The sequence below is a fragment of the Lissotriton helveticus genome, chromosome 2_1 (genome assembly GCF_964261635.1).
Source record: "Lissotriton helveticus chromosome 2_1, aLisHel1.1, whole genome shotgun sequence".
Classification (NCBI taxonomy): domain Eukaryota; kingdom Metazoa; phylum Chordata; class Amphibia; order Caudata; family Salamandridae; genus Lissotriton; species Lissotriton helveticus.
This window is the reverse complement of record NC_136059.1, coordinates 1,104,869,667-1,104,896,324: the sequence shown is the minus strand read 5'-3', so window position 1 is coordinate 1,104,896,324 and position 26,658 is coordinate 1,104,869,667. Positions and strand designations below refer to the sequence as shown.

General features: G+C 43.3%; 1 protein-coding gene across 1 annotated transcript in view; it reads right to left on the bottom strand.

The window, feature by feature from the left end:
* Nucleotides 1-1,370: 1,370 nt before the first annotated feature.
* The window catches only part of LOC144820205 (G-protein coupled receptor 54-like), a 773,746-nt gene continuing 748,458 nt past the window's right edge, over nt 1,371-26,658 (bottom strand). Inside the window, exon 5 of the mRNA XM_078677813.1 lies at nt 1,371-1,721. Within this exon, the coding sequence (XP_078533939.1) occupies nt 1,371-1,721 (351 nt within the window). The remainder of the gene's footprint in view (nt 1,722-26,658) is intronic.

Genomic DNA, 26,658 nt, shown 5'->3' with positions numbered 1-26,658 from the left:
ACCCTGGGTGCATGCTTTAATCCAATGCAAAACCTACATTTGGAAATAATACTGGGGTTTGGGTTTTTGTAACCTTTTTTCTTTGGCAGTGATTTACCATTTTGCTTATTTTTCAATATCCAACATCTCTGTGACGATGGCAGGAGACAAGGGAAGTAAATCATAATTCCAACAAACTATTTGAGAAGGTGTTCGAGCTCTCCTCTGTTTTTTATACGTGAATCTGTCGCTTTTCATTAACAAAAAGAAGAAGGGTGCCTTAGAACTCGCAGAAATCACTCGTCAAACCTGGGATCCATAAAACCACCTCTTGTTAAAACTGGGGTGATTGCTTGCTGGTGTTGGACTGCTGTAAAGTCTTTGCCAGGAGAAAATGTGAAAGTAAAATGTAGCTTTCCAGCCGTGCACAATATAGCCTTACGTCTTCTACCAGGGACGAACAGAAGCAAATTAATTATCCGAGCATGGAGGCTCTGTACTGTATTCAGTCTTTGAACTATCTACGACCGTTCTGGAGATGGTTCATTGGATAAAGTCATTGGCCTCGCTGTGCTGGATTGCAAAGATACAACAGCATTCCCATTGTAGATGATTTGAGAGGACTTCTTTTGTCATACGCCCTTTCCTAGTTACTTGAAACTAGTCTCAAACTTGAAGTTAACTCCACTCATCTGTTTCATAATTCTGCTTGTTGATGCCACCTGTTTCTTAATTGTGCATGTTGATGTACTTCCGGTCGAGTAGAGCTCCCACAGTTTCAGTGCTGATTTGCTAATGGCTCACAATGCTAATGGCCGTTCATATGTCCTGATTTAGAATATGGCGGATTGGTTCTCTGTCACAAACATGACGGATATCCTGTCCCTCTTATTGCAAATGAATTTGGATACAATGCACCTACAATAAGCCAGTCGGGCTGTCCAGCACATTTGTGATGGAGCAACTTATCCTTCCAACTATAAATAAGGTCCATAGTCAGAACCATTCAGAACATGCTTCAAGAATTCAACCCCTTTAATGGCCATCATTTTACTTCATCTTTGTGCTATTTCACCATGAAGCGGCTTCTAGGCAACATGTAACACACAATAAACTTCAAATACACACTAAGAACGTTGCATAAATCACCACTTTGAAGTGGTTACATGAGAGACAAAATCAAACAATATTTATCGATGATATATATAGCTGCGTCCTCCCTGTTATTCAAAGTGGTATACTGTTGATGTAATTACATGTGTACCACCTCCAAAATAACATCCCAGAAGGGCTTGCAAACGTTGCTGATAGTCACTTTATGATCTACTGAGCAGTGTCACAAAACAAAAAGCTGGCTTTTCTGCCCTACTTTGATATTTGTGGGTATTCCATCAGGTTCCAGAGGACAAGAAGTGCATTTCCGTGTTTACTGCAGCACCAGTGGTGTGCCCAACTCTCTGCTTGAAGATAAAAGGGAAGGCCTTTTTAAAAGACTTCCGAAAATTCGCCCCCATGAAAGCATACACAATGGGGTTGAGAGAGGAGTTAGAGTAGGACATGCAGTGAGCAAAAATCTTGAGCTTGTAGGTTTTGTAATTCTTCTGAAAGGTGGAGTCAAAGGCTTGAAAAAGGATAAACAGTTGGATGGGACCCCAGCATATTAAAAAGAGCAAGACAATCACAACCACCATCTTGGAGATCTTTGTCCTCATAGCTTCTGACCTTTCTGCCAACAGCTGCACCTGAAAGACATAAGAACACTGTGAGTTCCTGAGAAGTTGTGTTGCCGAGGACCCAAGCTTAGTGAGGGTTGATCGTTGGAGAAATGTTAATATTTGGGCAGTATGAACTGGGATGCCTGCAGCAACATGCATAGGATAATTTGTAAGAAACAGTTACAAAATGTTTTTACTGTGATAATATGCACTCAAAGGATTAGCATTGGTCTGTAAACCACCATTTACATCTCCTGAGCCTCCTAGTCTAAACATATATTCTCCCCATAATCTTGGTGGACACTTTCAGTACTGAACTCTGTACCTCTGTACCAGTGAGCCACAAAACCCTTCTGAGGAGGGATTTGGGAGGGGAAAATGGTTCATCGCTTAAATCTTTATCAGGACAACCTTTGTCGCCTTTGGCAGGAGGCAAGACAGCCCTTGAGATCAATGGCCTTCTGAGTCTGTTGTTCTCTCACAAAGGTCTTGATGGGAAGGAAAGATTGGCATGGTAGTGGAGATTTACGTATTTGCCCTTGAAATACCACCAGCAAATGAGGAAACTCCCCATAGTGAAATTAGTGCGCCCTTATGCAATATTCAGTTATAACACATAAAGGAAGATCGACAAACATTTTCCCAGATTTGCATTGTAATGGCAATTTAGGGCTCATTTGGACCATGTGGATGGCTTGCTAACCCACTAGGTAAGCAGCAGCAATAGCTACCGCTCCACTGCGGGAAGGCCACCTATCATATTTAGGGAAACCCAATTGGCAGGTATGGATATCTGTGCCTTTAAATTGGGCTGTCGCTGTGGCAGCTTGTTGAGAAGGAAACTCAGTAGACAGGTCAGATGAAAATAGGTAAGTGGCTTTATTTGCAGCAACAATACAGACCAGACTCTTCCCTCTGCTGGCCAGTAAGCAACAAACAACCAGAGAACATTCACCTTCAAAAGACTACATGGAATCTCATGGCCATTAGATTTCACTTGCCCTGCTGTGCAAGAGAACAGTGCCTATGTGTGAGGTACAATTAATATAAAGTGTAAAGCGTACTACAACACATCCCCTTCTCTCCATCATACAATAACAATATAAACTAAACCAGTGCAGCTTACAACAAATGAAGAAAACATTAAAGAGAAAGATGTGTGTTGCAACATTGTGGTTAAAACAAATGAAAACCTTAAAGAAAAACATGACAGCAAATTAAAACATTGCAATACAATAGTTGAACCAGGAATAAGAAAGGTTAACAAACATAGTCCTAAGGACTTCATATATGTAAGAATAACAGTATGTACATAATATTAACAAACATAGTCTCGTAAATATCCTGGTGGCCTACGGCCCCTCACACTTCCTCCACTGACCTCGATAAATAGGTACATCTGTAAAAGTATATGAGGAATCATTTGTACTCCCCCCCCCATTTCTGGAAACTTGTACACCTACTACCACTCACAAAGTCACCATCTTTCATCAACATATATCCACTGCACTCCTCGACACTTTGAATAGGGCAATCGCCACCTTTCTGATACGATGCAACCCAGCATCGATTCCACTGTTCACCATTTTCCAACAGAACTTGGAATTGACACATGCACACAGCTCTGAACGGCCCTTTCAATTTCATCAAATCTCTTACTATCCTGACCATTTTAATGTTCACCCAATCATCCTCAGCAATCACACCTTTTGAACTCAAAGCATCCTTCATTTGCACTAGCCTTCCAATCACCGCTACTTGCTGCCCACTCCGTCATCCAAGATGGCACCAACTTGGTACCCGGAACTTTTTCCCTCATTAATTGAAATGGGGATTTTTTAGTAGCCTCCAGCTCAGTGGTGTGATACGCCCACACCAACTCTTCTGCTCTCCCTACATCTTGTCCTCACCCCACAGCCATTTGGATCATGCCCTTCACCAATCGGTTAGCTCTTCCACCAATACAATTTTCCTGTGGATTGTAAAGAGAGTTGCAATGGTGCCTGACACCTTGTTCCTGCAAAAACGTCCCGATTTCATGAGAAACCAATTGCATACCATCATCAGTTATAAGAAAAGACAGCACACCTTCTTCTAAAAACATTTCCCTCATAATGTGAATAGTTGCTTAAGTGGTGGTCTCCTTCATACATTTTATGCACAACCACCTTGAGTAAACACCCACCAAAGCAAACCTACACTCACTATGTAGCCCACTCATCAAACCAATAAAATCAATGCACACACTATGCCAAGCTTTCCCAGGATTTATATGTCCTATGACAGATTGTGCACCAAATCCAAGTCTTTTTCCCCTCCTTACAAATTCCCCACTTCTCAGCCCATGCAGTAACTTGGTCATAAATACCCAGCCACCATATTTGTGCTTTGAGCTGATGTTTCGACACACTTTGGACCAAATGGCCCTCATTAGCCATACCTATAAGTTTGGACTTCAAACCCAACAGTGGCACACATCTATCACCTCTCAATAATACTTTATCCCCACACAAGGAAAACTTCTCCAAAATCTTCACAAAAAGGCTGACACACAACTCTCTCTTCTCTTTCCTGAAAACACCATGTTTATAACCTCCGTTAGAGTTTCATCAGCGACCATTTCTCAAAACCACTCTTCCACTAAGTAAGCACAAGCCCCTTCCAACACAACATGTGTACCAAAGCATATTCCCCTTCATCATCAACAAATACCACAGGACCATCAACAAATTGCCAATCCACCATCATTCTAAACAAGCAGTCAGCCTAAGTATTTTTCCAACCCTGAATATGCTCGATAGTGTAGCAATACTCTTGGACTCTGGCAGCCAGTTTCGCCAACCTCACTGAGCATTACCAGCAGCACCAGGCAGAAGTATTTTGACAAGTGGTTTGGGATCAGATCTCAGGATGAATTGCGTACCCCACCGATACATCCAGTAATATACCACACCCCAGACAGCAGCCAAAGCTTCTTTCTCGATAGTTGAGTAATTTCTTTCAACACTCGTTAAAGTCCTTGAGGCAAAAGATACAGTTTTTTCACAACCATTGTGTTACTGAGCTAGAATAGCACCAACACCCATTGCTCTTGCATCAAGAGTTATGACTGACTTGAGCTTGATGTCAAAAGGAACTAAGATCCCTGCCTCACAAATTTCTTTCTTTTAAATATAAAGCACTCCTCCTGTTCTTGTGCCCATGTAAACCTCTGTCATTTTCTCAGTAACAACTTAAAAGATTCTGTTTTGTACACAAACCTCTGTACAAACTTAGCATAGTACTCTATAAAACGCAAAAAGGATCTTAACTGCTCCTTGGCTTGGCGTGCAGGAGCCAATTCAATTGCTTTTAACACTTCTCTTTTTGGTTTTACCCCATCAGTCGATAAGGTATACCCCAACTACTCCACTTGCTCCTGCAAAAAAACAACACTTGTCCTTATGCAATTTAAGACCCACTCTGTAAGTCCATGTTGAGTGTGTTTTAAAACAATGTTGTGATGCTCTACGGTTTTGCCAAAAATCAATATGTTTTCTTGAAAATACAAAAAAAGTAACAAGACCTTTAAAAACTTCAGAAATCATACATTGAAAAACGCTTGCTGCCGCCAACAGTCTGAATGGCATACAAGTGAACTGAAAGGTGCATTTCATCGTTATAAAAGCTGTCAATAGCTTAGAATCCTCGTGGAGCTTGAATTGATGGTCACACGCTCTTTAAGTCTAATTTGGAAAATACTCCCTCCCCCTTTAACAGAAGAACCAATTCATTGATGTTGGGCAAGGGAAATGTATCAACCACAATATTCTTGTTCAGAGATCTCAAGTCTACACAGAACCTTAAATATCTATCAGTTTTTTTGTATGATCACTGCAGAAGATGCCCAATTGAACACCTCAACAGGTTCAATGATCCCTTCTTGCAATTTTTTTAAAATACATTTCTATACCTCTTCCCGAACAATAACTGGCACCCTCCTTATTCTATGTTGAAATGGAACAGCTCCCTTTTTGATAAAAATCTTGTGAATATAACCCCTCAACAGCACTAGTTTGTCATCGAAAACATGTTTGAAAGAATCAAAAATATTGCAATCAAATTCATTTTCCACCACCATTACCTGTGAAGGAGTTCTTTGATTAAAAATGATATGCAGATCGTACTGGTGTACCCACCCCAAAATTGGGGGACCCTGTTCTGCCACATACACCTTCCCTTGTATATCCCTTCCTTCAAATGAGGTGCTGCATCCATAAACCCCAAGATGTTGATGGTTTCCCCTTGATATCCACCAGGGGAAATATCCTTGGGTTATAATACAGTGCCACACAACTATTCAAACATCAATCTGGGAAAAATGGTGCACATGGATCCTGAGTCCACCATTAACTGTACACACTGTCCATTTATCCTACAAATTATCTTGGGCCAATTCGTTTTTTCTACCCTCAACTACATCATCTTCACCTCCTACACTCAAAACTATTTCAGTCATATTTGATACACTCAAAAAAGTTTCAGCCGCTATGGCTGCCTTCCTGCACTTGCCAGTGTCCCATCCTCGTCGCCAAATTTGTTGAGAAGGAAACTAGGTAGAAAGCTCTGATGAACCCAGGTTAGTGACTTTATTTGCGGCAACAACACAGAGTGGACCCTTCCCTCAGTTGGCCAGTAAGCAACTGAGCACAGAGAATGTTTGCGTTCAAAAGACTACATGGAATCTCATGGCCATGAGATTCCACTTGCCCAGCTGTGCAAGACAAAGGGGCCTATGCGCAAGATACATTAATATGAAGTGTAAAGCTCAATACAACACAGCTCTATTGAAGATATGGATTCTTTGCAGACCAGGTGGCATGTTTGAGGTGATGGCTCAGCAAAATCTTTTGTTTTCTGATAACAAACTTTAAAAGTGGGAGTTTGTGTTCAGGAAAGATAAATAATGGCTTGGACCAGGGTGGGCTGCTGGGTCAAGGGATTACACCAGCAGAGCCATTTAAGCATCCCCCAGTGTAATCCAGTTATTGCAATACCTCAAATTAGAGTTGATAAACTACAAGTTTAACGAAAGGAGCATTTGAGAACTGGGCTGCTGCACCAGCTCAACCAAACTCTAAACTCTAAAGGAGCACCCGTTAAAACAAAAGCACGGAGGTCCAGCAATAGGATATGCTGTTACTAGTAACTTCAATGTCTGCAGTTTTGCGGAAAAAAACATTTGTTTTTTTTACTCAGATTTGTGGTCTGCAAGATCATATTATGTGCAAAGAATGAACGTGGCTGACTGACTCTTAGTAGCACTCAAAAATGCATCTCCTGGAAACAAGTTGACAAGTAGTAGAAAGGAGCATTCAACATGCATGCATGGAGATAAGTCTATGGGCCTGATTTAGAATTGGTAAAGAGTTTACTCCATCACAACATGATGGAAAACCTGCCTGCACTATTGCAAGTGCCATAATATATAATCCACTTGTATTATGGCGGATGGGATAACCGTCACATTTGTTACAAAGTAACCTGACACCCAAACTTTGAAACAGGCCCTAAGTCTTTTATGATATGTAGTCTATGCTGGGATGTCAGAGACAAGACATCACAATGTTACATGAAATCTGATGAAAGCCAAGCCAGTAGAAGTCAAAGGCTGCCAAGAGTTTGTACATACATGTCAGTCATTCTCTACCTGAAATAATGCAAGCATTGTTTGCAGAATGAGCCCGAAGTTCACGTCTTAACATTGAAAATCTGGACCTGTTCTCCTACATGCCCCACATGCCACCAACAAGGTAGAATTGAGAGATGACTGCTTAAGGAGGCTCTAGAAGCATCCTACTATCAAAAATGCTGGTATTGAAGAGATCTGCCCCATTAGCCTTTTCTGAGCCATTGAGGAGATTGTGGTAAGTTTCCTGAAAACCTGGACACCTTTTTTGAAGATTTCATTGAACAATTGTGTTTTCATTACATTTGCAGGTACCAGAGAGGGTGAGAAAACCCCAGTATATATGCCAGGGTACATGAAAAGTGGCAACAAAGATAACCACAACAAGAATTTGGTCAGCTGTCTTGACACAGCCACCTGGGAAAAGCCTAAACTTCTCTCCATACTGATTTGTGACTTCTTTAGTTTGGTGAGAATCGATTTGCACTACCAACTAAGCCTTTTACCTATATTGGAAAGTCAGGTGCTTAGGCTGTGATACAAAACAATACAATGCTTTGAATTGTGTGAAGCTTTAGAAAGTGAGAAAGAATAGAAATAGGGACCTCTAGGGGCACAGGAAATTCCTTCTAAATAACATTTGCAAAGTGAGGTCTTTATTGGTTATTACCAACAAATGGCTCTCATGACAAATGTTATCCACAGATATCTTCGGAATCTTCTTTTTGGTTCAGAATGACAGCTCTGAGGTTGTCAGTTGATGAGTACAAGTTACCTGTAGCTGCAGAAGCATGCCACGATTGTCTTTGAGTTTCCATGTGTCCAGTGTGGAAGGACTGTGACTATTTGTACAAATGGAGCAAGTTACCACGTGCCATGTATGCAAGTGGTTTGAGTACTAGTTCCCTGAGCTCTCAATGGAAAAATATATAACTCAGAGGATGACCTGCATGACATTTAGAGCACGTTACCCTGTGCTCTAAATGGAATAGTGTTAGTCATAAGGATCAAGTGCCCTGGGAGGAGTGAGATTTAAGTACACTTGCCAAGATTTACTTTTGTAATGTAAATCCAGGGCAAATGTTGTGGTTGTATTTGCTATCCAATGAAAATTCTGATTTGCGTTGGAAAGTTGGCCAAAGTAAAACAAAGTAGCACTGTGCATCAAGGGGGTGCTACATGGGCTTTTACCCAAATGTCTACCTACTAAAAGTGGTTGTCAGGGATTTGTGCCGAGTTTGAAAACTCTTGACATTTTTCAACTTTGCATGTGTGCTGTACTCTACAGCAGACATCCAAAATGGGAGAGGTATTAAAGCATATTTTTTTACTGGAAGACTAGCCTTCCAGTAAAAAACCTATTCTTGACAGAAGGCACACACCCTTGCACGGTAGTGCAAGGGTGTGCACATTAGTGCAAGTCAGCCAAAAGTGGGCCAGCACCAGGAGAGAAATAAACAGCACAATGTCTTAGTGGCTATGGCATTGTTTTTCTCTCTTTGAAGAAACACAGTGCTGCAACTTTGATTGCTGTGATACATTGCACCAAAAGTTAGTAATTATGCTTCAATATGTCTATGCTGGGAAGGAGAAGGACTGCCTTATCTACTGTATGGATGAGGGTGATTTTCTTTTGGGTACCTTAAGCACAGTGTGAATGGGGTTGTGGATGTTGACCCAGTCCCATGTTTGTCAGTACACTCTGACAGCAGTGGAATGGTACTGTGAATACTTGTGCTTGTTATTGTTCTAGACAATTTATTATTAAGAGATTTTCATCAGTATGGAAGTTTTATGTAATTAGAAATGTGTGTTGTAGCCTATGTTTGATTTTTTTAAAACAGAATGCAAAAGTAAAGTAGGGTGTAGTTATGGAACAATATTGATTTTTCGCATCTTCTAAACTTACGGACAGAAGCTTTTCTGGTCACAGATAATACGGGCAGCGCACAAAACTTCTTGGCCTTTTTAGTATTTCAGCTACTTTGTGTTGTTTTCTAATTTGCATTTCTTTTTTCATGCCACAATAAACAGTTAGGACCAAATTTATCAAGATTTTACTCTTCACAGCAATACAACTTGCTGTTATGTATCAAATGGAGAGGGCAGTAATGGGCCATATTTACTAATATATGGACCATTCCTGCTCTCTCTCTGTGTTGGTGCACTGAGTGCAGCATAGCACCAATGTAGGCACCCTTGCACCATGGTTCAATGGTGCCTGCGTTAGGCCCACAATTATTTTTGTGCAGGAAGGGATCCTATGAGCTTTTTCACCTTTTTAAATATGCTCCAGCACACTTCAATGGTGTAAAAAAGTAGAAGAAATGAAGGTAGTTCTCCTTGTTACACTTCCCCTGGTTTACTTGTATTAGTAAATCTCAAAATGTGCCAATATACATGGGTGGTTGCGTGGAAACACCCACGCTCCGCCCATGTAACGCCTTCCCAATGAAGGGTAACACAAGACAGCTATTCGGCTATTTTTCACAATATCAATGATACATGATAAAATGTAATCAAATCCGGAATCAATCCGCAGTTGACTTGCAGGGTATCCATTAACTGCTTTTTTTAAATGCACTCTTTGTTATACCAGCAGCAAGGATTTAGGAAAAGCCAGGAACTAGGAACCATAAACCAGGGAGCAGCAGCATAGCTCCTTTGCTATCATTTTTACCTGCTTCCTCTATTCTCCCTTCCCCTTATGTCCTCTTCCACTTCTCCCCATTCTACTCCCATCCATTCCCTCTCTTCCCCTCATTTCATGTCTAAACCAGGAACCAAGAGATAGAAAGTACTGTTGTGTTTCGATTTAGATACCCGTACATAGGTTTCCCGAATCATGTCCTTATATAGGCACAACTCACATTGCCCTTATTTAGGCATAGAATCCCAGTCCTTATTTAGGCATCAGTCATGCTATCCAAATACAGGCATGGTCACCTACATCCGTCCTTCCCACGTCACGAGTTCTTAGAAACCAGACCCTTAAGCCATTGGGACTTTCCTTGCATGGATTATTTATTTCTCAACAAACTCATTTATTATGCATGAAGCGCTATACCCTAAGGGTTCATTCATGACGTCTTCCCATGCCCGACCTTATGTCAATGCTAGCATTCCTAAGTACCTTCCAGGTATACATGTACCTTCACCTACCATGGCAAACCACTGCTCGGCGACACAGCTCGATACGGCTCGCCACGGCAAATTCGGAAGGAATTTGAATCCCCACCTGACGCATTGACCAGACGCTGTCATCCTGCTCGCAGAGAATCCAGCTTCCAGTATCCTGACTTCGGGGGGTGTTAGGGATTGAGATCCGGAAAGAGATTTCCACCTCTCTCATTCTAAGGTATGGAGCAGACTAGAACCTAGAGGGACTCTTGGCATAACAAACTATAGCTTACTATACTATAGAAAACAGCACCTACTTCTTACCTCGTACTACACTTAGGTTAGGTAGACTGGGGTAGAACTATTTAGAAGCACCAGACGAGTATTAACATTTTAGTCAGTGTTATTTATGTATGTTTATATGAAATATGTCATAGCTAAAAGACCATGCTATTGCAGTAATATTTTTTCTTACTGATCAGGCTGTAATTTTTATATCAGCATTCTGTCTTGTGATTGTAACAGCTCATATCTCTTGCATGAGAAATAATACTGTTCAATAAATCCTTTTATTGAAACGCCGTCTATCTATTTCTGTGTAACTCTGAAGAAACTAAGCATGCACGATTGACTGAGTGAAACTGGTATTTATTGTTTCCACGATTCTGAGAACGGTTCCGATTCTAAGGGAAACAAAGTTGTCATGTTTTTGCGGTTGTCAGAAACGAATCCTTTCTTGTTTATTCGAGAAGTTTCTAGTGACCTCTGAGTTAGCTTGCACACAAAATAATTGAGTTTAATATACTCGATAGAGGCATACTAACCTCAGTCCTTTTTTTTTTTTCCCCTCATATACCAATAGTGGGTATTCTAGATAGGGAACCTCCTCCTCTCCTTTCAACGTTGCGATGTTCCAGCGTGGAAAATTTGATTCCAAAGGAGAATGGAGAAGGAAACCCCTTCCAGACTTAACTGTTTGCTTTATCCACTCCAAACCTTTTAAACTGGGAGGCCCTTGGTTAGGTTGGAGACCAAGGGCCAACAGTACCCAGGTGAAATCATCGGAATTACTCTCATCTGGTCCGCCACGCCACAAGGGCCGCCCAGATCTTATCTTGGCTGGAGCTGTCGCAAGCTATGTCAGATTCACTGATGCATATGATATAATTCAGGCAATTGATCAACTGCAGATCACTGAGTAAGCACGCCATTGACATCTGGCAGTCCCTTTGGGACAACAGCTGGGACCTGCTTTTCCTTACGGAAACTTGGCTGAATGACACCACAAATCCTGCCATCTCCCTTGCTCTGCCGGAGGGCTACAACATTATCTATGCAAACAGACCCAACGGTAAAATAGGAGGCGGTGTTGCCCTAATTCACAATTCCAAATGGACTCTTACCCTTCCCCCATTTGAACAAATTGATTGTATCGAAGGCCTACCCTTCAGCGTCCAAACCTCCCCCTCCTCCTCTTGCTCTGGAATTCTTATCTATCGTCCCCCGCATTCCAACACCTCTCATCTACTGGCTCTGGCGGACTATCTCATCCAGCTTAGCACACGCTACGTCAATTTCACCGCTTTAGGAGACTTTAATCTCCACGTTAATAACGATTCTTGTTCACACAGCAGCAATTTCATCTCTACGCTAGCTATTTGTAACCTAGTCCAATTAATTACCTTACCCACGCATAAAGCAGGTCACACTCTAGATCTGATCTGCTCCAATCTTCCTTCTATCCGAACCTCTCCCCCCACTCCGGTCATTTGGTCGGATCACTTCCTTATTCCTTTTGAGATTGACATTCCCTCCCACATCAGACCCGTTATCACCCCCAAATCATCAGGTAGAAACTGGAGTCGCATCACCCCTGAAACGCTCCTGAAACATCCAAAAAAAACCCTACCCCCATTGTCATCTGACCTGGACTCACAGATTAACAACCTGGACGCATGGATTAATCAGGCCCTAGATGCACTAGCCCCGCTGAAACCCACCAAAACCTTCAGGGCGGCACCATCTGCACCCTGGTACTCAGACGAGCTCCGGCAGAAAAAGGCCTCCGGTAAATCCCTCGAACGCCTCTGGAGACAAAATTACTTCCTGGATAGTAAAACCACCTATAAATTAGCCCTCAAAGAATACCGGAGAATGATCGAGAAGCACAAACGGGACTTTCTGGCCTCCAGAATCAAACTAGCCAGCAATGGCGCCAGGTAAATTTTTAATATAGTGAGATCTTTCACAAACCCCAATGCGCTGACTCGCACCCAGCCCGCCTCCCAGTCGCTCTGCGACAAACTCTCCCAATTCTTTGAGGACAAAATTGAGGCTATCTACTCCTCCTTCCCCACCCCTAACATAGAAGGGCGAAAAGAGGAACTCATCACTCCCTCGCCCCTGCAGCCTTCTCTACTCGAATTTGCCACTATATCAGAAGCTGATTCCATGGTAGAACTCCTCAAGTGCAAATCAGGCTTGCCTAACGACCCTTGGCCAGCCAAGCAATACAAAAATCTTGCACCCGTTCTTAACCCCCACCTCAACCTCATCTGGAACGACTCCCTCAGAACAGGCTGTTTCCCGTCCAAATGGAAACATGCCTCCCTAGTCCCCATCCTTAAAAAACCCAACCTGGATCCAGATGACCCCAGCAACTACAGGCCCATCTCTCTCCTGCCCGCCCCAGCCAAGATCCTGGAAAAACTGGTACATTCTCAGCTGTCCAATTACATTGAAACCAATGGGCTACTCCACGACTCCCAGCATGGTTTCAGATCAGGCCACAGCACCGAGTCGGCCCTTGTTGAAATGGCTGACACGGTAAGATGGACGCTTGACCGAGGGTCAAGGGCGGTGTTAGTGCTGCTGGACCTTTCAGCAGCATTCGACACCGTCTCTCACAACATCCTGCTGAAAAGGCTGGAGAACATAGGGCTGGGTGACGCTGTTCTGAAATGGCTCTCTTCCTACCTCTCAGACCGCACACAGCAGGTCTTCACTCCCCCGTACACTTCCCCTGCCAAACCACTTAAATGGGGAGTTTCACAGGGCTCCTCACTGAGCCCGCTCCTTTTTAATGTCTATTTCACCCCCCTGGCCGAATTGATTGCCCAGACGGGGATCAAATCCACCCCCTACGCTGACGATATTCAGCTTCTCTTCACCTTCGACTCCCCTTCCGCTTCGGCTTTTGACCCATTGAAATCCTGTCTCAGAGATATCTCAAAGTGGATGGATGCCAACTCCCTCCGACTCAATGCTGGGAAAACAGAGATCCTATTTTTTAATTCACCATCCCCTCTAGATTTTAATATGTGGTGGCCGGAAGACCTGAGCCTAGCCCCCACCCCCAAATACTCGGTAAGAAACCTTGGAGTTCGTTGGGACAACCAACTTAGCTTTAACAAGCAGGTACAAACAGTAGCAGCCTCCTGCTTCGCAAAAATCAGGACCATTAAACGACTCATCAACTACCTGCCGGCAGACTGCCGTAAGAATGTGATCCAGGCATTGATAATAGCCCATCTTGACTATGCCAACGCCCTCTACCTTGGTATCACTGCAGGCCTCTGCCATAAACTGCAGACGGTCCAGAATGCCGCAGCTCGGCTGGTGGAGAATATCCCTGCTAGGCACCACATCTCCCCCCACCTCCGCAAATTGCACTGGCTGCCCATAGCTAAAAGATGTGTGTTTAAGGCCATGACACTGGCCTTCAGAGCATCAAAAGGCAGCGGGTCGGCACACCAAAAAAACATTCTGCGACCTTATGCCAACTCCAGGACTTTACGATCCAACACTCTTCATTTCCTGGAAACTACCCATTTTAAACGTTCTCGTGCAGGTGGAAAAACCTTTGAGGTCTGCACCTCTCAGCACTGGAACAAGCTCCCTCTAGCCTTACGCACTTGCCAGACAGAATCTGCTTTCCGTAAATCCTTGAAAACACATCTTTTTTCCTCTTAAATCTGGATTTCGGACCCCGTGGCCTCTATTTTCAGAGTTCTCAGCGCCGGGACGGCCCGTTGGGGTCGCTGCGCGCTTTACAAAATTCTCAAATAAGAATAATATTAAATAAAGTAGGGGCATTTTCAGACTTCCAAGCCTTGCATATTTCTCGCCTAGCTAAAATCATTACATAAAAGATGAATTTGGACCTCATATCATTAAGATGATACTCTACGTCTAAGCCAAAAACAATCATCCTCGGTGTAATCACAAGGTGCATGCCCAAAACTTCCACTATAAATTCTTAAATTTTAGACCAAACGGGTATAAGTCGTGGGCACTCTACAAACATGTGCAGATCATCGGCAGCGGAAAATTTGCACCGTGGACAGCAATATTCAAGGATTATGATCTTTACCAGTTTTTTCGGACATATATACGCTCTATACAAAGTGAATAGATGTTTCCGTTTTAAGGGAACGGACTTCACTACTGTATTTAGCATGCTGAAAGAATCCCCCCACAGGACCGATAAGTTATTACATTGCAGACCTTCTGCCCCCCCCTACACCTTATTGAGTTCTTGTTCTGTAACTTCATCTTTCTCAATTAAGGCCTCATACCAAAAGGAGATCTCTTTTTTCCATTTCCCCTTTCTATTTACCAGGTCAAATTTAGGGTTAGATGTAAAATCCCATGATGTAGTAGACCACCAGCCGGATAGCTGGCAGTATTTAAACCTGGTAAGAGTCCCACCTGTCAGCCTAGAAGGGGAATCCCACCCCAATAGCTGTGAGTTATCAAGTAAGTCCTGCCACTGCATAATACCGGCTGCTTTGAGGGGAATCAACAGTTGGTCCTTGAGACATTCTGGTGTCCCCGGGGAATCCCATCTAGGGGCCTGAGGAGCGTAATACGGGATTCCTAGCCTTTTTCTTACATATACCCAATTTTTCAAAGCCGCACCTAACACCTTTAATCTTACCTTCTTGTAAAATCTAGAGTCCCCGAATTTAAATAAGAAGAATTCATGTCCTAGGGGAATACCATGCAATAATGCCTGAAATAGACGACCCAGGGAAGAAGTATCAGCTTTATCGGCCATTAGTCGGAAATTTTTAAGATGAAAAGAGTGGCAATAAAGGAGTATGTCCGGCACAGCAAGTCCTCCTGTTTTCAATGTTCTCCTCAGTTTTCTCCAGGAGATTCTGGGCGATTTTGAATTCCAGATAAATGATCCGATTTTCCCCTGTATTTTGGCTATATCTTTTGGACTAAAAGTTAGGGGTATTGAATTAAACAAAAAAGTAACCTTCGGTAAAATAACCATCTTTATCAGGTTCACTCTGCCAAAGATATTTAATGACAGCCCGGACCAACGATGCAGGAGTCCGCAGATATCCTTATAAACTCTATCAAGATTTACTTTAGATGTCTCTGTGATATCCTGGACCAGATGTATTCCCAGGTATCTCATCCGAGGCTTTGCTTCCGGGAGTACACCCTCCTGATTCCACTGCAAGAGCTCCGTTTTTTCTTTATTAATTTTATACCCGATATCTCCCCGAAAGCTTCTGCTTGATCAAAAAGTCGAGGGATTGCTACTTCTGGATTGGAGGTTCTGGATTGGAACATTAAAAGATCGTCCGCATATAAAGCAAATTTTAAATCTAAATCATTTATAGGAAAAGGTTTAATTAAAACATCAGATCTTAACTGACTAACTAAGGGTTCTATGTATAAGTTGAACAATAAGGGGGAGAGGGTACACCCCTGCCTAGTGTCGCGGGATATTTGAACCCAATCTGTGAGTAAGCCATTAACGAGAAACTTAGCCTTAGGATTAAGGTAAAGTGCCTTTATAGATGCTATAAAATTTGTTGGAATACCAAATCTAGATAATGCTTCCCACAGATACAACCAATTAACTTGGTTAAAGGCCTTGGCGGCGTCCATTGCTATGATGGTTGAAGGAAGTTTCCCATCTGTAGCAAAATCGAGAGCAGCAATAGCCTGAAAAGTCAGCTCGTTCAACTGCCTGCCTGGCATGAACCCTCCCTGATCCTCGTGTACTACAGATTTGATTACTTTAGCCAATCTCGCCGCCAGTACTCCTGCAAAGATTTTATTATCAGTATTCAGCAGCGAGATTGGCCTATAAGACTCGACGATCAGGGGGTCCTTATTGGGCTTCAAAACCAGCGCAACTGTGGCCTCCAACCAAGTTTGTGGGATGGGCTCATCTGCTAGATGTATTTTTTTAAATAGAGACGTAAGAACAGGAACGACTATATCAGAGCCTATTTGGTATACTTCTGCGGGGAGCCCATCTGGGCCGGCTGCCTTTCCTTTGGCCATTCTTTTCAACTGATTATGGACCTCCCCCTCTTTAATGGCAGAACTCAAAAGAGAACTATCCGCCTCAGTTAGCTGTGGAAGACAGAGCCCCTCTAGCCAATTAACTGCACCTTGGGTTGATTTATCATTATTTCCAGTATATAGATTCTGCATATATGATTTAACTTCTTCAGAGATCTGGTCATTGTCGTACGATATTGGATTGGATTGGATTGGATGCGGATTTATAAAGCGCGTGGTTACCCTGGAGCGTCCCAGCGCTGCAGAACCCAGACTACTGAAAGCAGAAAGTGGAGTTAAAGGCCCTGAGGGAACAGAAAAGTTTTTAGGAGCTTTCAAAAACGAAGAAGGCTAGATGTATTTTTTTAAATAGAGACGTAAGAACAGGAACGACTATATCAGAGCCTATTTGGTATACTTCTGCGGGGAGCCCATCTGGGCCGGCTGCCTTTCCTTTGGCCATTCTTTTCAACTGATTATGGACCTCCCCCTCTTTAATGGCAGAACTCAAAAGAGAACTATCCGCCTCAGTTAGCTGTGGAAGACAGAGCCCCTCTAGCCAATTAACAGCACCTTGGGTTGATTTATCATTATTTCCAGTATATAGATTCTGCATATATGATTTAACTTCTTCAGAGATCTGGTCATTGTCGTACGATATTGGATTGGATTGGATTGGATGCGGATTTATAAAGCGCGTGGTTACCCTGGAGCGTCCCAGCGCTGCAGAACCCAGACTACTGAAAGCAGAAAGTGGAGTTAAAGGCCCTGAGGGAACAGAAAAGTTTTTAGGAGCTTTCAAAAACGAAGAAGGCTAGGTTCAGCTCGGAGCTTGAGCGGTAAAGAATTCCACAAGGTTGCTGCATTGATGGAAAACCGCCGTCCACCTGATCGCGCCCTTTTCCCTCTGTGGACTTTGGCTCGACACTCATGGTCTGAGCGAAGGGACCTATTAGCTTTGTAGGGGAGCACTAAGTCCTTCAAAATAGGAGGACCCTTGCCTTGTAATGATTTGTGAGCAATACAGAGGGATTTAAACTTTATCCTTTCGCGGACAGGCAGCCAGTGCAGCATTCTAAGGGCTGGTTTTGCTGATGACCTTGCTCGAGTACCTGTTAGCAGCCTGGCTGCTGAATTCTGTATGTATTGTAGCTTATTGATAGTCGCTTCAGGAGCGCCCAGATATAAGCCGTTGCTGAAGTCAAACCTTGAAAGGATCAATCCCTGAATCAAAAGTTTCCTTGAGGGGGAGGGAAGAAGGGGGAGAACCTTACGAGCTGAATGAAGCAAGCCAAAGCAGATGCCAGCAGTTTTCTTGGCTTGAACTTTAAATGAGAGGTCCTGATCAATCCACACTCCCAAAACTTTTGATTTCACTTTTAGGGAGCGGGGGGTCACCCATACAGGCCGGCCAAATGGCATCAGGCAATGTTGTCAACTTATGCCCCAAGAGCATTAGCTCGTTTTTTTAGCCATTAAGTTTGAGTGCGGACTTACTCATCCACGTATGTATTTCGGCAAGGCATGAGTGAAGGGTTCCAGAACTTTGGTCCCGTTGGGTAAGTGAGACGACAAGTTGAGTGTCGTCAGCGAAGCTCACTATTTTTATCCGGAATGGAGCGACCACCTCCTCTAGTGGAGACATGTACACGTTGAATAAGGTAGGGCTCAATGAGGAGCCCTGCGGTACACCACACTGGAAGGGGATCAGACTAGATTGTGCATTTCCTTCCCAGACTTGATAGGTCCGATTGTCAAGGAAGGAAGTTAACCATGCCAATGCCATGCCTGAGACTCCGATGTTAGATAGGCGCTGAATTAAGATACGTTGGTTAACCGTATCAAAGGCTGCACTCAGATCCAGGAGGATCACCGCCACAGATCCTCCTGAGTCCAGAATGCACCTCGCCTCTTCCATAACTGCAATCAGGTCGGAAGCCTGTCTGCGAGCTCCGACGTAGCTCGTTAGATTCCAGAAAAGAGGATAGTTGCTGATTCACCATCTTCTCCGCAATCTTACTAAGTCCTGGTAACAGTGATATGGGTCTGTGGGATCCATCTGAGGCTTTTTTAAAAGAGCTTTTACAATTGCGCCTTTCCAGCTGGGGGGAACAGTGCCTTGACAGAAAGAGGCATTAATTAGACCAGTGGCAGGAGGTGATGTGGTGGCAGAAACCTGTTTAAGAATGTACATAGGTGCGGGATCACTCGGCGATCCGCTTTTCATAGCTAATAGGCTTTTTTCCACTGCTTCCACTGCAACTGGAGCAAAGGTATTCATCTGTGGACCTTGTGCATGAGACTTATTACTCAGGTCTGGAGTATCCCCTAATTGCGGCAAAGTTTGTAAAATTTTCTGAATTTTAGAATAAAAAAACACCGCGAGCTGATTACATTTCTCTCCCGAGATGTCCGGGGCCAAAGGGGGGTCAGGGATCTTTAATAATTCCTTAATGATCTGGAAAGTTTCTCTCGATGAGTTGGAGGATGTCCTAATTCTCTCTTCAAAGAATGCACTCTTGGCATTCTTGAGGGAGACTTTATAGGCTCTAATAGCCACCCGGTAGGCTATCTTACTCTGGTCCGCCCAGTCCTTCCACCAGATACGCTCAAGTCTCTTACACTTTTCCTTTGAGCCCTGAGTTCTGGGGTGTACCAGGAAGATTTGGACCCTCTGCCCTTTTTCTCAATTCTTTTCTTCGGCAGAACTACATCCAGTGAGCTAACAAGCCAGCTCCTGAAGTTTTCGTCCGCCTTCACTGGATCAGGGTCGTGAAAGGGAACAGTCTGTTCCAATTTGTGCATCCAGTTTTCAATGGATAACTTGGACCAAGCTCTATCATAAGTGTATAGAACCGGGGTTCGAGAAAGATCATTCCTGACCTGCCAAGAGAAAGGGACCAAAAAGTGGTCGGTCCAAGGGAGGGGGACTGGAGAATTAGATTCAAGCATCTGAATGTTGGCAAAGATCGGATCCAGAAGGAAACCCTTATTATGTGTGGCCTCCGTGGCGGTCACTCTCAAATTATAAGATTTTAAGGTCGAGTAGCAGGTCATTCGCTATTTTGTCCTGAGGATCATTGAAATGTAAGTTCAAATCTCCCAGCACCAGGAAATTAGAGGCAGTCGAGGCCGATACCGTCACTGTTTCCAGTAGGGAGCTGACAAATTGCTTTGGGCAGCCCGGTGGGCGGTATACCAGCAGGCCTGTTATGGAAACGGTGGAAGATATTTGTATTGCGAAGTGCGCGCTTTCGCTATTAGATATGCCAATATCCGTCATCCTACAGGTAAGGTGTTTTCTGTAGAGTATGGCTAATCCACCCCCTCTACCAATGGGCCTATCTTGAGATTGAATAAGAAACCCTGTGGGGAGCGCCTTGACTATATCTGCCTCTGAATTAGAGGTAAGCCATGTCTCCGTCAGAAACAGTATATCTAGATTACTGTCCTGGATCAAGAAGTTGATCTCTACGGAGTGTTTGGGTAAAGACCTACAGTTCAGTAAGGCCATGCGAAGATGGATCATAATTGGTGTACCCTGCATTTTTATTTGTTGGGATGAACTGCAAAGGTTACAAGGCGTATACGTATCATCTTGTCTGTGCAGGGCATGACATTTATGATGTTTAGTGGGTCTTAACTGTAAAAGGGCCTTACGCGTATAACTAATGGGGTGAGCTGCCAAATCGGGCAGAGTTGCTGGCCCTCGGCCCGTGAGGGCGCGGACGGGCGCAGACGGGCTTGCCTCTGGCGCGCTTCCGGCGCGCCATCAGCGCGCCCGCTGCGCGGACGGGAAGTGGCGTGCATTTAATGGTGCCTGGCCCTAATCGGCCTCAGCACTAGTGCGCTCACCTCACCCTCCCCTAAGATGGCGCCTGTGATTCTGCGCCGGGGAGCTGAGGTCCACCACCACCACAAGGAATGCTAGAGCGGTCCCTGGGAGCAGCGCGAGTCCCGAGGGGGACAAGGAAAGTAAGGGGCAAAGCTGCACAAGTATATTTTTAAAATAAACAAAAAGACAAAAGGTCGGTGATTTAAAAGTTACAAATAGTGCTAGATCAAAGATTCGTAAATTATTAACAAAAGTGCCCTACTCCCGGCTTCTGCCTCAGGAGTCAAATGTTCTAAGAAGAGGCGCTGGTCACCTGCACCCAATTTGTAGTGCCTGGCCCTAATCGGCTGCAGCACTAGTGCGCTCACCTCACCCTCCCCTAAGATGGCGCCTGTAATTCTGCGCTGGGGAGCTGAGGTCCACCACCACCACAAGGAACCCTAGATCAGTCCCTGGGAGCAGCGCGAGTCCAGAGGGGGACAAGGAAAGTAAGGGGCAAAGCTGCGCAAGTATATTTTTTAAATAAACAGAAAGACAAAAGGTCGGTGATTTAAAAGTTACAAATAGCGCTAGAGCAAAGATTCGTAAATTATTAACAAAAGTGCCCTACTCCCGGCTTCCGCCTCAGGAGTCAAATGTTCTAAAATATAACTCCAGTTCTCTGTACCTTTAATCCACTAATTTGATTTCTTGCTCTATCAGACCTAGCCTTCCATGCAAGGAGGCGTCCACATTTTTCTCCATAGGAGAAAATCTGTAGCTTACTTGCATCCCACCTGTCTTTAAGGATTTTATCAAGGTTGGCCTGATATTTGGCGTTTAAACTCTCCAGCTCTTTCTGTATGGCAGCCAAATTAGCCTGCTACTCTACTGAGGCCTTCTGTAGCTGTTGCTCTTTTTGTTTTATCCTAAGTAGGGAATCTTCCTCAATTTTCCTCCTTATCATACTTCTCTTTATCGATATGGTGGTAAACCACCCTCTTAGGTAGGACTTGAAGGCTTCCCATATAGTTTGGTCGGATGCACTGGCACTATTAAACCTAAAATACTCTACCATATGTTTTAACAGATCATCCTTTACCTCTTCTTGTAGGAGTATAGATCTATCTAAGGTCCATCGTCTGACTTGTGTACCCGGCGAGAGTTTGACTGTTAATTCCACCATTGAATGATCAGATAATATGGCTGGAATATGAGAAGTGGACAGGACCTCGGGGAGTAGCCCTTGATCAATAAGGAAGAAATCAATACGTGAATGATGCTTATGTCTATGGCTATACATTGAATAATCTCTATCTTTAGGATTCTTAACCCTCCAGACATCCAATAAATTAAAATCTCTCATTATATTTTTAAACTCTCTCTTTGATTTATGTAATGGAGAGGAAACGGCCCTGGAGGTGTGATCTAAACTTGGATCAAAAACTAGATTGAAATCACCTCCTAAGATAATAGGTGCATTGAGATCGATAAAACTAGTTTTTAGGCTTAACAGGGCCTCTGGAGAATCTTGATTTGGCCTGTAATATGTTGCACATGTCAGGCGTGTATTATTTATGACTAACGATGCAGTTAACCATCTGCCTGTGTGGTCGGTTTCAAACTTCTCGACTCTTATCCCACTATTGGCTCGGATAATTATTGCCACTCCTCTGGTATTTCCACTTTGATTAGAACAGAGGAGGTCCTGGATCCACTTTTGGTTCTTAAAAGCAACCTTACATTCTTGCTGCTCAAGATGATTTTCTTCTAGAAGAAAGATATGGCCCCCTGATTTATTCATAAATTCACAGATTCTGTTGAGCTTCCTACTCTCCCTCAACCCGTTCACGTTCCAGCTTACTATTTTTATTTTATTAGAGCTATTGGTCATGATAGAAGGAAAGGATATCTAATGCGCAGTTCAATCCTAACTCTTGTGTTTTCTCTATTTAAAATCTGCTTCATAACTATTTCAGACTTTATGGATACATGAGAAAACATTTTTCTCTTTACTAACCCCACCCCCCTCCACCTCCCTCCACCCCCCTTGAGGAACCTCCCTATTGGAACCTTGGCGATTGTATCGCCTTTAGAGAGCCCTATCCCTAATCTGGATTCTGCCCCTAATTAATATCAACAGTGTGGTGTACCCGCACCCCTATTTCATCTTTTATTTTTATTTTTGTTCCTGTTTTTTACATGTATATATATATAAATATATACACATATATATTATTATTATTGTTATTTTTTTTTCTTTTTTCCCTTTTATAGTGATAAGTGTTCGAATCATGCTAGCCCAGTGTACTTTCAAAATCTAATTTTTATGTTTTATTGCACAATGCATACTCCTCTCATACAATTTAGTGTGGGAGGTGACTATCATTGAGCTTCTTTCAAACTTAGAAGAAAGCTATCAACCTCCTGAGTGGATGCAAAGTTATATGTTTTATTTCTCCATACCACCCGCAATGACGCTGGGAATTTCATCATGACCTGTGCACCTAAACTTCATAATTCCTGCATCCGAGACCCCAACTCCCACTGTCTTTGAGCTGTGACTCTGCCTATGTCGGAGCGGATTAAATACTTGGAGGAGTCAATCTGGAGTGATGAATCAACGAGAGCCCTAACTAGGATCAGCTCTTTTACTGAAAACGGGAGGAAATTTGCCAAAATCTTCCTCGGGGCACTAGTATCTGGGTGACGTCGGAAGGGGTCCCTATGCGCTCGCTGAATGTCACTCTCAAGATTGATATCAGGTCTATCTTTTAAGACTCCTTCTTTCAATAGCTTACAAACTAGGGACTTCACGTCCCCATTTTCCGCTCCTTTAGGAATTTTTAGAAATGTCAAATTATTCCTTCTGGCATGGATCTCTAGACGTTCCATGTCGAGTTGCAGAGACCTATTCTGCGTTTTCAGCTCCGATATTGTTTTTGAGTGACTAATTGTAATGCTCATAACCCATTCACCGGTCTCAAATTGTGTGATACTCTGCAATTATTTTATGTCACAAGACACATCTTTCTTCATTATCACAGAAGAGAGCACCTTCAAATATGTGAGTTCAGCATGACTGCTGTACAAAAAGCTCTTTTGTTCGATTTAATGGATTAAACCTCTGCTTCATGTATAATAGGAATCTAGCCCACACATAGGGTTCACATGGCCCGACAAGCCTCCTAGTTTACTAATAGCATTATCATCAGGGTGAGGGCAGGAATATTTTTCAATTCATGTTTAAAAACTCTGAGGTAGATCTACAAGGAAGTGCTGCAGCGTGGCACCGGAAGCCCTTTGGCTGCCCCACCCTGCGGCAATTCCAAAGCACAGGGATGCAACATATTTTCAAGAATATATTCAATAATCTTTATTCGGATATAAAATATCTATGAAAGCACAGGTCAAAAATACCAGCAACAGTACAATTGTTGTTATAACACAGTATAAATACAGCAGATAAGAATGTCGCATCTCTGTGCTTCCCCCTGGGCTGGCGCACAAACTGCAGCTATGCGCTGGCGCAGGCACCCTTGCACCATGGTGCAAGGATGCCTGTGTTGTGGGGAGATTGTTTTTGTTTTGTGCAGGAAGGGGCACCTTCCTTCACAAAAGCAATCACTACAGGCATTTTGCTCTTTCAATGCATGCTGTAGAATGCAGCATGCATTGAAAAAGAAAAATACGAGGAGAAATGAAAACATTTCTCCTCGTTGCGCCTTGCTACGCCACCTCTAGGGTGGCGTAGCATTCAGACGCATCTCCAGATTTACAATTACTCGTAAATCTGGAGATGTGTCTTAGTCCATGGTTGTTTCGTTGGAACACCCACAGCAACACCCATGGAATGCCCCTTTAACGCAAAGTGCTGCTTGTGAAGGGGCCATATTTACAAGGAGAGGAAAAGTCATGCAGGGTGGCTTTTCCTCTCCTTGTAAATATGGAGGCACCCCTTGAGCCACCAGTACGTCATGAAAAGGGACGTACTGGTGGTACAGGTGGCTTCTAAATCTGCCTCTCACACTTTTAATAAGTATATTACTGAAGCATGTTGCAGTGGAGCACTGTAATTTACAAACAGCACATTGTCTAGTGAAATGGCCACAAAAATTATCACTGACATACAATTTTACTGATAAAACTATAAAGTGTACAAATGACAGGACGTGGAGATCTGGTTTCAGCAAATGTTTATCATTTGCACATCCCAAAGTAAAGTATTCAGATTTATTGTGATCCTGAAAAGCTTTGTTCCTGTCACACTTCAGAACCACAAAAAATCTGCTTTCTTAACTGCTGATATATTTTGATATATTTGTACAGTTAATTTACAAGCTATTTAAATGTTGTGTTAGAAAGAAACTGAAATCCAAAAGCCTTTGAATTCACACTCCCTGTATCCCAGGATGAGTTTCAGACAGTTCAGCTTACAAAATCCTCTTACATTGCAGTTAGAAAAAGAGGAGTAAACATAAATCTCGGGGATAAAATAAGCAGCAATTTTTAGGAATACATAAGCTGACATTTGACAAATGTCTTTAAACGCACAGCAAATGCAACAAGATAAAAACAGAATGAAAAGCATTGTTATTGCTTTTTCACCAGTTCTTTGTTAGATGGAGCACTCTCACCAGGCCAGTAGATGCTAAAAATAGCTCACACTGATAAAAACAGACAGGCCTTGGAGAGCAGCAGTAGACCTCTGTTTCCATCGGATTTTCACCCTTATAATTCTATCTATATATCTATATTTATACATTTCGACAGAGAACAAGCACCTGTCTGCATGGAGTGGGATTAGTACACCCACGAAGAAAGATATTCTGTTTTCCATCATGACTGGTAGAGACACTACCAACAAGCATCACTTCAACCTTGCCCATGGCCACAATAAATATTCCACCAGCCATAAGCATCAGATTCACATTTTCTACAGTCTGCTCACTTTCAAAGACAGCTTTCTGAAGAAGCTGATGCTGCAATTCATGACATTGCAGGGCAGTGGCAGCACCACTATATCAGTTTCAGGATCATGCAGAGTAGGAAGCGGAAAAAGTAGCTGATGTTGAGCAGGAGGTCATAGGCTAGCCAGCCCACTTTTAAATTTTGCTTTAACAGCCCCATCACCAGTTTCTGCTACATCTACTCTGCACCAACGCTGACTTACCGTAAACAAGTAATTCCATATCCAGTGCCAGCCACAATTGACAAAGTGCTAGATGAACAGTGGAACTTCAAGTGTCCCAGTCTTCTTGAAGTGACTGGCAACAGCACCGGAAGCACTAGCGGATGCATCAGCACCAGCAGTGACATTGGCACCTGCAGCTGCACCAGCAACAGTTGTAACACCAGTACTTGAAGCAGCACCTGCACTACCACAAGCAACAGTCAAGGCGACAATACTAGTAGCATTATTAGCAGTATCAGGCCCAGCAGTAACAAAATAACCACCTGAATATCTGATGACAGTACAGTCCTCGACACAGCAATACTTCACTGTGCCGGAAGTATTGACATCATGGGTCTTACCTACAGTGACATCCTTGGTGTGTAGGTGACAGCTAGGTCTCAATTAGTGGAACAGTTTTGAGGGTAAACAGCCTGAATCCATGCTAATAGTGGTGCCCAAATCTTCATACCCCTATTCCGCTTAGCCCTTCCTTTGTTTCTATAGATTGCCATCTCCAGGCTGCAGGTCGCAAGCAGCCGAGCTCTCCATTCCAAAAATGATGGAGGTAGCGGATCTATCCATGCTGATGCGACACACAACCTGAATACGGCCATAGCTACAAAAATCAGCCCTTGTATTTCGTGTGGTCGGGTGATACTGGTTATACCCAGTAGAACTTCTTCGTTGTTAATATCAACCCTACAATGGGCGATGTTTGAAAGAAAATCAGAAACTTCGACTAATACTTTAGCCAACATAGAGCACGAGGCGAACATATGAGTTATATCTGCGGTGGGAAATGCGTAGCGTGGACAGGTTGTTCCTTTCCCAGTCCCCCATTTAGATATTTTTCCAGGTGTGTAATAGAGTTAGA